Consider the following 14568-nt stretch of genomic DNA (forward strand, 5'->3'; position numbering starts at 1 on the left):
TTTGCTGGGGCAGGTGGGAGCTCTGAGTGGATTTTCTGGAGGGGATTTTGTGCCCACCAGGCCATGATTGTTTGTTTTAAAAGTTGGCGTTACATCCTTTGCATTGTTGAGCTTTGTCAGTCAGGTGTTTCGCACATCAATACACACATGCACATACACACAGATCAGGCATGGTGTGTGCCAGCAGTAAACCAACACTGGGCTCTGTTTCCTGGCGTGTCTGCATGCATGTGTGTGTACGTTCACGTGTTTATGTGTGTGTAACCAGACTCATCTGTGTTTACCCATCTGATTCAATCCCCTCCAGCTTTAAAGCCGGGCTTAACACCAAAAGCGAGCCCTCTGCCCACCTCTCTCTGATAACGATCAAACACTATTCACGATCTTTTAGCCTAACTTGATGAATTACAGCCCAGGCTATAAAAGTGGATTCAGTAAATAACAACCATGGAAGTGAATCAGTGGGTCCTACTTGTCCTTAAATGATCCAGCTGAAATAAATGCAAAATGAAACACAGATTCGTTTTTTTAAGTGTGCACTATGAAGGACATTAAAACAATATATTAAGAATGATTTGGTCTCATTCATTATGCTGATTTAAAAGCTTCTTTTAATCAGCTGGAATAAGGAAATGAAGCTTGCTTCCTTTTAAGATGAGCACAGTTGATTTGTGGATATGTTTGTAATTCATTTGGATTTTAATTTGTGAGGTCCACCTGCTCTAATAAAGGAACAAATATTAATAATTCCAATGTTCTTTTTAAAATAAATTATTAATGTACTTGAGTAATGGTTTCTGTGCTGAAACAAGTCACAAATAAAGCAAAAACTAATTTGACTGAAAAATCGATGGAACACAATCCAGTTTTGACCCAAAACTATTGGCAGTATTTTTTAAATAAAATGCACCACTTGAAGATATGACACAAACTACTTAGCTTCCACATTACATCAACTAACAAGACAATTATGCAAAGAGTAAACTGGGTCATGTCAGCATCTGATCAACATCAAATATCCGCCAAGACCAATAACAGCTTTGTATCAAAAATAGACAAAGGTCTTTCCTGACTGGACATGCTGGACATGAGAAATGTGTCACTTATGCAATCCTTTTGTGCATATGAAATCAGAGACCATAATAATTCCTATGTATAGGAGTCTTGTGCACATGAAACTTCCATTACAGCTTCAGACCTGCTTCATCATGCTGTGCAAGTGGCTCAGTCATCCGTTAATGTGCCATCAAAAATGATTAAAGTTGATTAACAACATTTAAAAAAACGTTTTACAGTGTAACAACATTGCAAAATTATGTTTTCATCTTATATTTACAACATAAATTATTCCCAGATTTTTTTTCACCTCCCTGTGATAAACTGGTTACCTGTTGCCCACTGCAACCCTGAATAGGGTGAATGAATAAACAAATGAATAATCATGTATGTATGTGAATAACAAAACAATAGTTCAAACTGGAGGCTGTATTTTGTTTTATCAAATTGTATGCAAAATTACATTGATAAATCTCAGCAGTGCAACTGGCCTGACCAGACCTAGCCGCCAGCATAAGTAGTGTAGGAACACAAAGGACAAAGTGTGATTCCTCAGTTGTGGTATAGCCTTAGTGAGAATCCACTGCTGGCTGGTAAAAAGAAGTGCCAGTAAATTTAGACATGTCAGAAGTGGTGGGTTCTAGTCTGTAGCCTTAATACGCCAATGTGGGAGTGGTGCAAGCACTAGACCTGTGTAACTGTGTTTAAAATTCTCATTTAACCCATAAAATAATAGCAACAAAAATAACAGCCAAAACGGAGCAATAAAAGAAGTTTGAATTTGAATCAACGTTACACCGATCAGCCATAACATTAAAACCACCTCCTTGTTTTTACACTTACTGTCCATTTTATCAGCTCCACTTACCATATAGAAGCACTTTGTAGTTCTACAATTACTGACTGTAGTCCATCTATTTCTCTACATACATTTTTAACCTGCTTTCACCCTGTTCTTCAATGGTCAGGACCCCCACAGGACCACCACAGAGCAGGTATTATTTAGGTGGTGGATTATTCTCAGCACTGCAGTAACACTGACATGGTGGTGGTGTGTTAGTGTGTGTTGTGCTGGTATGTGTGGATCAGACACAGCAGCGCTGCTGAAGTATTTAAAATACCGTGTCCACTCACTGTCCACTCTATTAGACACTCCTACCTAGTTGGTCCACCTTGTAGATGTAAAGTCAGAGACGATCGCTCATCTATTGCTGCTGTTTGAGTTGGTCATCTTTGAAATCTTCATCAGTGGTCACAGGATGCTGCCCATGGGGCGCTGTTGGCTGGATATTTTTGGTTGGTGGACTATTCTCAGTCCAGCAGTGACAGTGAGGTGTTTAAAAACTCCAGCAGCATTGCTGTGTCTTATCCACTCATACCAGCACAACACACACTAACACACCACCACCATGTCAGTGTCACTGCAGTGCTGAGAATGATCCAACACCTAAATAATACCTTTGCTCAACAAAGTGCTTCTATATGGAAAGTGGAGCTGATAAAATGGACAGTGAGTGTAGAAACAAGGAGGTGGTTTTAATGTTATGGCTGATCGGTGTAAATGAATGCTAAAAATGTCCTTTAAAAGTCAATTACCTTGCAATTGTTAAAGCCTTCTCCAAACAAAGTGATCTCTGCAATCAGGGTGGAATCAGGAACGACCATGGAGATAGGTCTAAACATGGACTTCAGATTATCAGGCAATTCAGTCCGACCAGCATAGCCTAGAGAAAAGCCACATATCCACATAAATGCATAAATACAAAAAGTATAACTACTACTGATCATAACACACCAACACACAGTAATAAATCAAAATATTGGCACCCCTGCCCTTCTTTCAGAAAATACACCACTTCTCCCTAAAAATGCTTTGGTATTCACAATTATTTCTTAAGTTTGATTTGGAACAACAGAAAGCTGAGAAAAGAAGTCAAATCTGATATAATTCCACAAAGAACTCCAAAAACAGACTGCACAAATATTTGGGGCTCTCAACTTAATATTTGGTAGCCACCCTTTGGAAAACACAATTAAAATCAGTTAGTTTTTTACATCTCCTTTTTAGAATTTTGGATCACCCATCTTTTGCCAGCTGCTTTAGGTCTCCCAGATTAAAAAGGTGGCTTTTTCCAGCTGCTGTTTTAAGCTCTCTTCACAGATGTTTGATCAAATTTAAATTTGGACTCACTGCTGGCTGCTTCAGATCTTTCCAGTGCTTTGTCTTAATCCACTTCTGTTTTTATTTTTTTTATTATTATTGCTCTGGGTCATTGTCCTGCTGAAAGACACACAACCAGCTTTCGGATAGTGGGGCCCACATTGGACTCCAAGATTACATTGGTAGTCTTCTGACTGACCTGACTGGATGTCTGCCTTCCTTCCTTGACCCTTCCTTTTTTTCCTTCCTTCCTTCCTTTCCTCCCTTCCCTTCCTTTATTTACTTCCTTCCCTTCTCTTCCTTCATTTCCTCCCCTTCCTTTCTTTCCTTCCTTAATTCCCTTTCTTTCCTTCCTTTCCCTCCTTCCTTTCCTTCCTTTCCTCCCTTCCCTTCCTTCCATCCCTTCCTTCCTTTCCTTCCTTCCTTCCTTCCTTCCTTCCTTCCTTCCTTCCTTCCTTCCTTCCTTCCTTCCTTTCCTCCCTTCCCTTCCTTTCCCTCCTTCCTTTCTTTCCTTCCTTTCCCTCCTTCCTTTCCTCCCTTCCTTCCTTCCTTCCTTCCTTTCCTCCCTTCCCTTCCTTTCCCTCCTTCCTTTCCTTCCTTCCTTCCTTCCTTCCTTCCTTCCTTCCTTCCTTCCTTCCTCCCCTCCTTTCCTTCCCTCCCCTCCTTTCCTTTCCTCCTTTCCTTTCCTCCTTTCCCTTCCTTCCTTTCCCTCCTTCCTTTCTTTCCTTCCTTCCCTTCCTTCCCTTCCTTCCTTCCTTTCCTCCCTTCCCTTCCCTTCCCTTCCTTTTCCTCCTTCCTTTCCTCCCTTTACTTCCCTCCCTTCCTTTCCTTTCCTTCCTTCCTTCCTTCCTTTCCTCCCTTCCCTTCCTTTCCCTCCTTCCTTTCCTCCCTTCACTTCCCTCCCTTCCTTTCCTTCCTTCCTTTCCCTCCTTCCTTTCTTTCGTTCCTTCCCTCCTTTCCTCCCTTCCCTTTCTTTCCCTCCTTCCTTCCTTCCCTTCCTTCCTTTCCTCCCTTCCCTTCCTTTCCCTCCTTCCTTTCTTTCCTTCCTTCCCTCCTTTCCTCCCTTCCCTTTCTTTCCCTCCTTCCTTCCCTTCCTTCCTTCCCTTCCTTTCCTCCCTTCCCTTCCTTTCCTCCCTTCACTTCCTTCCCTTCCTTTCTTTCCTTCCTTCCTTCCTTTCCTCCCTTCCCTTCCTTTCCTCCCTTCCCTTCCTTCCCTTCCTTTCCTCCCTTCACTTCCTTCCTTTCTTTCCCTCCTTTCCTTCCCTTCCTTCACTTCCTTCCTTCCCTTCCTTCCTTTCTTTCCTTCCTTCCCTTCCTTCCTCCCTTACCCTCCTTCCTTTCTCTCCTCCCTTCCTTTCCTCCCTTCCCTTCCTTCCTTTCCCTCCTTCCTTCCTTTCCTCCCTTCCTTTCCTCCCTTCCCTTCATTTCTTCCCTTCCTTCTTTTCCTTCCTTCCTTTCCCTCCTTCCTTCTTTTCCTTCCTTCCTTTCCCTCCTTCCTTCCTTTCCTTCCTTTCTTTCCTCCCTTCCTTCCTTTCCTCCCTTCCTTTCCTTCCTTGCTTCCTTTCCTCCCTTCCTTTCCTTCCTTCCTTCCTTTTCTCCCTTTCCTTCCTTCCTTCCTTTCCTCCCTTCCTTTCCTCCCTTCCTTTCCTTCCTTTCTTCCATCCCTTCCTTTCCTTCCTTCCTTTCTTCCTTCCTTCCTTTCCTCCCTTCCCTTCCTTCCCTCTCTTCCTCTCCTCCCTTCCCTTCCTTTCTTTCCTTCCTTTCCTTGCTTTCTTCCATCCCTTCCTTTCTTTCCTTTACATCCATCCATTCAAATTTAAAACCAGTTAATTAATAAACAAATCATTAACTATTTGTATACCAGGGTTCATGGTGATGAAAATGCCACAGGACCAGACCAGTCGGATGTCTCTGCCCTCGAAGATGAAGTTGGTGGCTCCTGCAGACAGAGCTGAGAGGATGGACAGGATCTGCTGTGCCACTACTGACAGCACCTCTATGTTAATGCGGTTAAATTCATCGAAACATCCCCATGCACCAGTCTGAAAACACAATCGTCTCATATATCATTTGTATAACTCATCATGTTAAGACTCATGCTTATTTTACACACAAACACACACACAGTCCTGGTATTATAAACTTATCCCGTATATATTCCAAGTTTATAATGTACCTGTGCCAGGCCAGAGTACATGCGTCCCATGGATTTGAAATCCAGACCGTCAGAACAGTTGACCACAATGACGTACATGCCCAGAGCCTTGCCCAGGTCTTTTACTGTCTCTGTTTTGCCAGTGCCTGCAGGGCCTTTCGGTGAGCCACCACGGTGCAGATGTAACGCTGTGGTCAGAGTCATGTAGCACCTGTAAGAGGTAGAGATCAATACCTTTACTCACTATAAAAAGTACAAAGTTAACACTCATCAGTAAAGAGATATGGTCATTTTAATAAATGTTGTTTTAATATCATGGCAGTAACTTGGCTACCGAATATATTTTCAGGCATATTGCAGTATTCAGCTTTTGCATTCACATGAGAAGCCGAAAAACCGCTTTTGCCCCGGCTGTGCCATTTTTCCTATGGAGCCCTTTTGGCGCATTGGCGCATACCCACTCTCTTTGATTTAAAGACCTTATTGGTACTTTAGTTCATGTTTCTTACTTTGTTAAACATCTTGTAATTTTTTTGGCTGTACGAGGTGCTGCCCAATACCCTCAACTTAACTGAAAACTGAAATCAGTCTCTTCTTTTAACCATAAGTATTTATTTATTAGGATGTTGACGTTATGTTTTACACACTTTGGTTACATTCATGACAGAAACGGTAGTCAACAAGTCAACAAAATCAACAAGTTTAATGTCAAACACAGTCAACAAGTTTAATGTCAAACACAGTCATGGACATATTAGTATGTTCAATTAACATCACTTGCATGTCTTTGGACTGTGCTGTGACTGACCCTGTGTCTATGGAGCACTTTTGGCGCACTGCGCTTGCAATGTTTGTGCTTGCAGTGCCGCTCAAAGTTCACCTGATTAACCTTTGACCCAATTTGCCTCTGACCTTTTCAAAGCGCCTCTAATGAGACGAACTGTTTGATATGATGTGGTAAAAGCGACTCAGACCGTACAAACAACACTTAACTTGAGCAAAACTTAACGTAATTTATTATTTTAAATCAACTACCGAGGATTTTAATTAGTGGAGAGAACTTACAACCAGTAATAACTAAGAGAGGTTTTGTGTTCATATGTCTCTCTCTAGGAAAGGCAGATTCTCACAATGTCTCAGCACCCCGAGCTATAACACAAGTTTAAAAGTAAAACAGTGAGAAAAATACAGCTAAACATAGATGTAAGTGGATGCTTTTAGAGTGGATTTGACAGTTATTTCACACAAATGCATATTCGTGTCGGGGTGCACTTCAATGACGTTTTTCCACACTGCTTAGACCAAGTGCTGAGCAAAGATGCAATTTGAATCGAGGCTTGCGGTTTTGCCGTTCTCATGTGAATACGTCCTTAGAATAATGACTTAACATATACACATTATATAAATAATGAGCTATGATCATTTTCTTAATAAATAAGACAGTACATGGGATTAACAAAATACCGAAAACAAGTAAGGATATCTTCATGTCTTCAGAACATCGACCTTCTTAGACTGGTTCCATAAAACAAATAGCTTTGGCTTTTTCCATACAAAAGTTTGGTTTAGAATATTAAAGCCCTGTCTGAGAAGAAAATCTTCCAGTTCCGTGAGGGTTTAAGCAGGCGGGGATCTACTTCACAGCCTGCATCTGAGAACTTCTCATAAAGGTTTAATAATCTAAATCTGGTGGTTAGAGAGTCAATATTAGGCTTTAGTTTCAAGCCAAATAAATCATGTTAACACAATAAAGGTTTAAAAAGTGCTTACATTTATTGAATTTCTACATTTCTTCATATTTATTTTCCACACACTGCACATTCTAGTACTGAATAAATTAAAATGTTTGAATGCTTGAATATATTAAGATATAAAAAGTAAATTGGAGTCAGTGTGCTGCAATAATTAAGTATTATTTTCAAGAGATGAGTTTCAGGTTTCAGGCTATAGGGTTGTTCTGGTGTGCAGGTTACAAGAAAAGACTGATTTCTGTTTTCAGTTAAGTTGAGGGTTTCTTACACCTTTCTTACACCTCTCTGCTTGAATTTTGGATCACTCTTACGTCAACTGCTTCAGGTCTTTCAGAATAAAAGGGTCCCTTCTACCAACTGCTGTTTTGAAATCTCTCCACAGGTGTTTAATTGGTCTTAGATCCAGAATGTTGATGGCCACTTTATATCTATCCAGTGCTTTGTCTTAATCCATTTCTGGGTGTTTTTTAAAGAACAATTTGGGTCAATGTTCTGCTGGAAGGTCCATGACCTCTGATGGAGACCCAGCATTTTGACACTTGGTCCTACATTTTATTTATTCATTTATTTAATAGGAATTTAAAGTCATGTTTTACACACTTTGGTTACATTCATGACAGAACAGGTAGTTACTTCATACACGATATTCATCAGTTACACAGTCATGGACAATTTTGTATCTCTAATTCACCTCACTTGCGTGTCTTTAAACTGTGGGAGGAAACCAGAGCTCCCAGAGGAAACCCACACAGACATGGGGAGAACATGCAAACTCCACACAGAAAGGACATGGGGATCAAACCCAAGACCTTCTTGCTGTGAGGTGTCAGTGCTGCCCACTACATTGCACTCCAAAATTCATTGGTAGACTTGAGATTTTAGGATGCTATGCTTGAGGAACACAAATATCTGGGCATGCTGCAACTTTTAAAAGGCAAATATGGAAGGAGATTGTCTTTAACACCAAAAAAAGAAATGAGACGGCTGTCACACATTTTTGACAGGTCAGGTATAAACAAGGCAAAACAAAAGTCATCTGTGAATTAGTAAACTTTTAAGGTGGGTAAATCTTCCATGCAGGGAGATATAAATTCACAGACATGGGAACACTCAGGCAACCCAGACACTGAGACAACTAACACTTTTTAATAAAAACACACTCAAATACTTGGGGACACAAGCACACACACAGACAGGAGAAAAATGTGGTATGGTTATTCTCTATGTCCTTGAGTGGGTTTAGCATGTCATGTGCTCATCAACATAAGCCAGGATTAGATGTTTCCTTTCATTTCATGGAAGATCGTTTTGCAGCTGCGCTTTTCAGTGCTATTACTGTTTCTAAAGGATGCAATACAAAATCTGCTATTGACTCTTGACTCTCTTCTCCCATGTGAAATCCATGAATAATTGATAGTGGGGAGAATCTTCATGCCCATATTGTAATGCATGTGTATCAAATTCTGTCGCGAGATGTGTGCATCTTTTATCTCTCACCTTTTCCAGCCTTATCAGACATCAAATCAAATTTTCAAAATGCCAAAAATGATTTACGATATTACCAAAGAATTGATAAATAATTGTGTCTCTCACTCTCCTGTCGTCTCTCTCAGGTGAGTATGTTCATTATCAGCCTGATGCAGATTTGTTCTGCTGCGGTTGTCCTCATTCAGTTAAATATATCAGTGTAAACATCAGGCAGCCTGTTAGTTGATGGTGACCTTGGAGATGAGCTCAGTAATGTCCCGGAGTCTACACAGCAATCCCTGAGCCTTGTACCAATTATAATTCAACCTTTTATCGTCTTTGCTGAATGCATCTTGGACCATAATAAGGTAATATATTCAGCTACTTGAGTGGGTGCGACACAGCAACACGGACCCAGAGGACCTGGGTTCAATTCTTGTCTCTGGCCACAGTCTGTGAGGAGTTTTTCATTTTCTTTCTGTGTCCAGTTGGATTTCCTTTGGGCCCAGCTTCAAAAGCATGCAGACGATACACAGACTGATCTTATTTGCATCTAGGTGTGAGTGAGTGAGGAAGTAAATACAGTGGTACCCTGAACGTCCCCTAAACTTCTTTTTTCCCCAATTTTTATCCTGATTGCGTCCTCTATACTGATTCGACCCTTCACCCCTGACTGAGGACGCCTCTCAACTGACATACTTGACTGACATTTTTCACCTGCACGAGTCGAGTTCATACACTTGACGGGCACTGTGTATGGAGGGCCACACCCCCATCAGCATTATTCCTCAGCCCTGTGGAGGGCGCCATCAGTCAGCCAGCAGGGGCCACAGTCGCACCAGTTATGAGGACTTATGATCCAACTTTCTTACCCTCTAACCCTGAACAACAGTCAATCGTTGTTCATACAGCCGCCCAGCCTAGTCGGAAAGGCAGAGCTGAGATTCGATACGATGTATTGGAAACCCCAACTCTGGTGAGCTAGTGTACTTTACCGCTGCGCCAACTGAGCGGCCTAACATCCCCTAAATTTAAAATCTTTAAAATTCAACACCCTTCGTTAAAAAATGTATACCCTTAAACTCAACGTTTCCCTTAAACTCAACGCGTTCAGTTTGTTTTTTAAAAATTTATTTATTTAAAATTAACAACGAACAGTCGCTTTGTTCAGCACTCAGTTTGAGCGATGTGGTAGAACATCATCAAAGTGAGCACCCAGGTGGTGCAGTGGGATATTCCGCTTGCACACTAGCACCGAGTTTCTGAACTCCTCGGTTCGAAACTCAGTGTTGCCTCTGGTCGGCTGGGCGCCATCTAGCGGGCATAATTGGCAGTGCCTGCAGCAGATACTAATTGGCCATCGTATCTGCAGGGTGGGGGCCGGACTATGTGTGGGTGGACGGGGGTCTCATACGCTGTGTAAGGACCCTGATTGGCGGAAGAGACGCCTGTGCAGAATGCAGGGGCGAGAAGAGGAGGGCTGTGCACGTGTCGGAAGAGGCGTGTACAGCGACGTGCTCTCCTCGAATGCAATCTGGTATCTCTGGTAGCAGCAGAAGACAAAATTGAGTGTGCTAAATCTGGAGGAAAATGGGGAGAAAATACATAAAAAAAAAAAAACATCATCAAAGTGTGCAATCTGCTTTTTATTTCAGTGTTTTTATATTTGTGTTATTATTCAGTGTATAAGTGTCAAAAACAACCCCATTATTTTACATATGTTCTAGTATGATGGTGCCCACTGAACACATTTGGGATGAATTGGAACATTAATTGCAAGCCCAGCCTTCAAATTCAACATCAGTGCCTGACCTAGCAAATGACTAAATAAGCATTCCCATAGGCACACTCCAAAATCTTATGAAAAGCTCTCTTAATACAGTGTATAAGTGTCAAAAACAACCCCATTATTTTACATATGGCTAAAATATATGCAAGTCCACGGGGCCATGGAACACATTAACAGGTTTCCCATACATCTTTATGGAAAAAAATACCTTGAAACTCAACGCCTTTTAAACTCAACGCCAGTCCCAGAACCAATTGAGGTTGAGATTCAAGGTACCACTGTCAATGAGTAGGTATGTGATGCCTGTGATGGATTGATGTCCTGTCCAGGGTGTATTCCTGCCTTGTGCCCAGTGCTGGTTGCCACATAACCCTGATCAGGGTCAAGCAGGGTCAAACATTCTAAAGGATGAAGGCAGTTTGCATGGTTTAGTGTGGGTTACAGCTGCAGAGAATTAGTGTTATATCTGAAGTGGCCAAAAAATGTCTGGGTTATCTGCTTTTAATAACTTAAAAACAATATCAGACAATTGGCTCATGCTGATCAGTGTATTTTCTCCAAGTTAACCAAAGTAAAACCCCTCGCAATCAGTCACAGAGCTTTGAACATCCAACCCTTAGACATTGCCAATCATGTCTGTGTAGATGCCAGACCGACTCATTCAAACCTAGATCTTAGCGGTAGTGGGCTAGCACAAGAGAACGCTGTGCCATTGGTGATTAGACCCTAGCTAAAATAAGTAAAATCAAGTATGCAAAATGAACCATTTCTAGTCATGTTGCAACCGTTTTGCTAAATGCTATTTTTTGTTCTAGTATGATGGTGCCCACTGAACACATTTGGGATGAATTGGAACATTAATTGCAAGCCCAGCCTTCCTATTCAACATCAGTGCCTGACCTCCCAAATTCTCTGACCAAATTTGACAAGCATTCCCACAGGTACACTCCAAATCTTGTGGAAAACTCACCTAATAAGGAGAAGACTTATGGCTGCCATAACCTGACTGTGTCCACATACTTTTGCCCATATAATGCATTTATTAAAAGTGTAAAATAAATAGAGTACTATAATACTTGTATTAATAAAAACATTCCTGCACACCAGTAGTATGCTGTATCACAACACTGCTAATGCAAAATGATAATTATCTCTCTGATCCATATACACATGGTACAAGCGCATTGTTTCAGAAACTGCAATGGCTTCTGGGAGAATCAAAATGCTTATGAATGCATCAGAGGAACTTGGCTCACGGCAATGTCAGCAGTGCAGTAATGCAGCTTAACACGGGAGCAGGTAGGCCGTTCGGCTCCAGGGAATCCAATAAAGCTTTGGCTCCCGGGCCAGCCATCGCTACCTTTTATAGGTGAGGATTGCTATGTTGCTATGGTTACAGTACCTGTCGGTGAGAGGAGTGATGACTAAGCGGCCAGAGTTGCCCAGGTACTCATAACCATACTGGAAGTGAGTGTTGGTCTGTCTGATAATGCAGTCGTCCACCTCCTGCAGATGCACACAGAACAAACAGCTGAGTGGATGTTTGATCAGTCATTTCATTATTATTCTGGATGCCGGTAAAGATCTGGGCATTGAACTCTGAGCGAGCATTCCAAGTGTTGTGATTGGTTACTCGGATCTAGGATTTACTTCACTGTTAAAAAAACCACAATATACACACAGATTTACATGTTTTAATCAGTTCTATCAGTAATATCAGTAAGTAGTGCACAGCATTTAGTTTCCCTACATGTTTTATTGTGAGGAGGTAATGTCACTACTTTTTTAATCATAGCAAATAAACATTCTTAATTATTACGAATAATGCACTTGAGCAATCTGATAATGCAAAACCCCTGGTCTAGACTAATCAATTAAATCTTTTGTTGGTGCCACTACAAAATGTAGCTTAAGTGGTGCCAGGGATATTTCACTCGCACACCAGCGCTGAGATTCTGAACTCCCTGGTTCGAATCTCAGCTCTGCCACTGAACAGCTGGGCGCCATCTAGCGGGCACAATTGGCAGTGCCTGCAGCAGGAAAATATGGCCATCGAGTCTGCTGTGTGGGAAAAGACCGGACAAATAAAGTGGGTGCAAAGTGGACCCTGGTCAGCAGCCGAGGCACCTGTGCAGAAGTGGAGAAGCCTCATGTGCAAATTCATCGACACACGGGCGGAAAAAAAAGGTTTTGAGGGACTGCACATGCGTCGGAGGGGGCGTGGGGCAGGCGAATATACCCTCCTTGTACGCAATGGAACGTGGAGGACTAATTGGCTACTCTAAAATCGTGAGGAAAAGGGAGAAAATGCATAAATGAATAAAAAAAAATGTAGCTCAAATTTTCCAAGATATTAAAGTAGCAAAATGCCTAAAAATGATAAAATGCTATTTTATTTGTACAGATATTTCAGAAACGAAAGTGATACACAATGAATACACTACCACCTACCCTATCATTAAAAAATTTGGTGAGACATTTCATGTTGTTTGAATTGAATCACAACTACACAAATAAAAAAAAATGAAGAATGTGTATGCTCCAGTGGCACAGCAATCTACTGCACTAGCCCAGCACATTTGAGATCCAGGTTTGAATCTAAGCGGTGCTATAGGCCAGCCAGGAGTCCACCAGACATGATTGATTATGTCTGAGGGTGGAGTTAGGACAGTAAAAATCCTGCAATAGATTGGCACTCTGTCCAGGGTATTTCCAGTCCTTGGAAAAAGAGTACAGAGAGGAAACTCAGAGGGAAAAAACCTGGCATGGCTATAAAATGAGCAAGACAGCCACTCCACCAACTGGCGCAGTTTGCAAACTGGTGTCCAAAAAGGAGTCAGCAACACTAAGGAAAAACCAATGATTAAATAACCTCCAGCTTGAACAAATTAACACTCACTGAGGCGCCCAAGAGACTCTTGATTAAAGGAACCAATACAGTGAATCACCTGGACCTCACTGCCCCCTGCCAGCCTTCATGGCATGGCAGATAGGCATAAGTCTGTAAATCACTCCACTGCTGATCTCTACAATAGGCGGACTTGTTACAGCTCTCTATAACCATCTTTCTTACCTTATCCCAGTACAGGCGTAGCTGGCAGAGCCAGTCAAAAGAGTTCACATCACAGCAACCTGCTTTGGCCAGTTTGTCAATGACATCTCGGGCGTGCACCTCGACTGTAACCAAGGCTACGATCTTAAGACGCATAATCTTGGAGAGGTTTCCTCTTATGGCATCAGAGTAGCGATGAAGCATAGACACCTGTAATAATCACATGACAAAATGTTAGACACTTTTGTGCTCTATTTGTTATTTTATATCTCAATATAAAGAATTCTAGCTTGTGCAATGTGGTTTGTAAACATTGTTTTAATTTTATTTAACATGCACAACCTGACTTTTAGAATTTCAGTGACCTTGTGTTGAAGACCAGTCAAAGCTACAAACAGTAAGGGCATCAATCACGGTGTTTGTGCCATAGGAAATCAATCAGTGTGTTTGTGGCGAGTCCCTGATGGAAGCCCCTCATCTCACCTGTTTTTTCTTTATGGATTTGAGTGCAGATTTGTCTGCTCTCTCCTTGCCGGCAATCAGGGATTTTGTGACATCTGTGGTCCACTGGATCTGACTGGCTGTTATCAGCATCTGCAGGGAAACAGTATCAAAGCCCACCACACTGTTTACTGGTTCTGAAACAAGCTTCATTTAAATAAGAACTTCATTTATTACCAAATTCTTATTTATTTATTTTTTTGAAAATGTCCCCCTTTATCTCCAAAAAGCTTCATTAGAACTTTGAAAATTTCTCCTTTATCTACCTACAGCTTCTTTTAAATAAGAAATTTACTCATTACCAAATTCATTTTCTCCTTTATTTTCCAGTCTAGCCATTCTGCCTGTGTCACCACATGCCCCCTGACATACAGTATGTGCAATCTATGGCCGCTTCTTATTACCTGCCAGCCTGTCGTGTACAGAAAGTCATGCTCCATGTAAGCATCCCCCCCCCCCCCCCCCCCCCCCACACACACACACACTCATGCAGGCACCGTAACAGTCGGAGATTGCATATCGCTGCGGCAGTGAGACCCTGTCCAACCTTCCCTTCATCAAATCCGGCCATTTGTGTTTGTGTGGACTCGTTACTGCATTCACAATTATTTTTAGATCCAAGCATTTTTGTAGCTC

General features: G+C 41.7%; 1 protein-coding gene across 1 annotated transcript in view; it reads right to left on the minus strand.

The window, feature by feature from the left end:
• Positions 1–14568, minus strand: part of dnah2 (dynein, axonemal, heavy chain 2) — a 294787-nt gene that overhangs the window by 116837 nt on the left and 163382 nt on the right. Inside the window, exons 33-38 of the mRNA XM_062993580.1 lie at positions 13915–14025; positions 13453–13641; positions 11782–11885; positions 5394–5583; positions 5079–5259; positions 2653–2780 (exon numbers count right to left, since the gene is read on the minus strand). Coding sequence (XP_062849650.1) covers positions 2653–2780; positions 5079–5259; positions 5394–5583; positions 11782–11885; positions 13453–13641; positions 13915–14025 — 903 coding nt within the window. The remainder of the gene's footprint in view (positions 1–2652; positions 2781–5078; positions 5260–5393; positions 5584–11781; positions 11886–13452; positions 13642–13914; positions 14026–14568) is intronic.

The sequence above is a fragment of the Trichomycterus rosablanca genome, chromosome 4, assembly GCF_030014385.1.
Source record: "Trichomycterus rosablanca isolate fTriRos1 chromosome 4, fTriRos1.hap1, whole genome shotgun sequence".
In the NCBI taxonomy this organism is placed as follows: domain Eukaryota; kingdom Metazoa; phylum Chordata; class Actinopteri; order Siluriformes; family Trichomycteridae; genus Trichomycterus; species Trichomycterus rosablanca.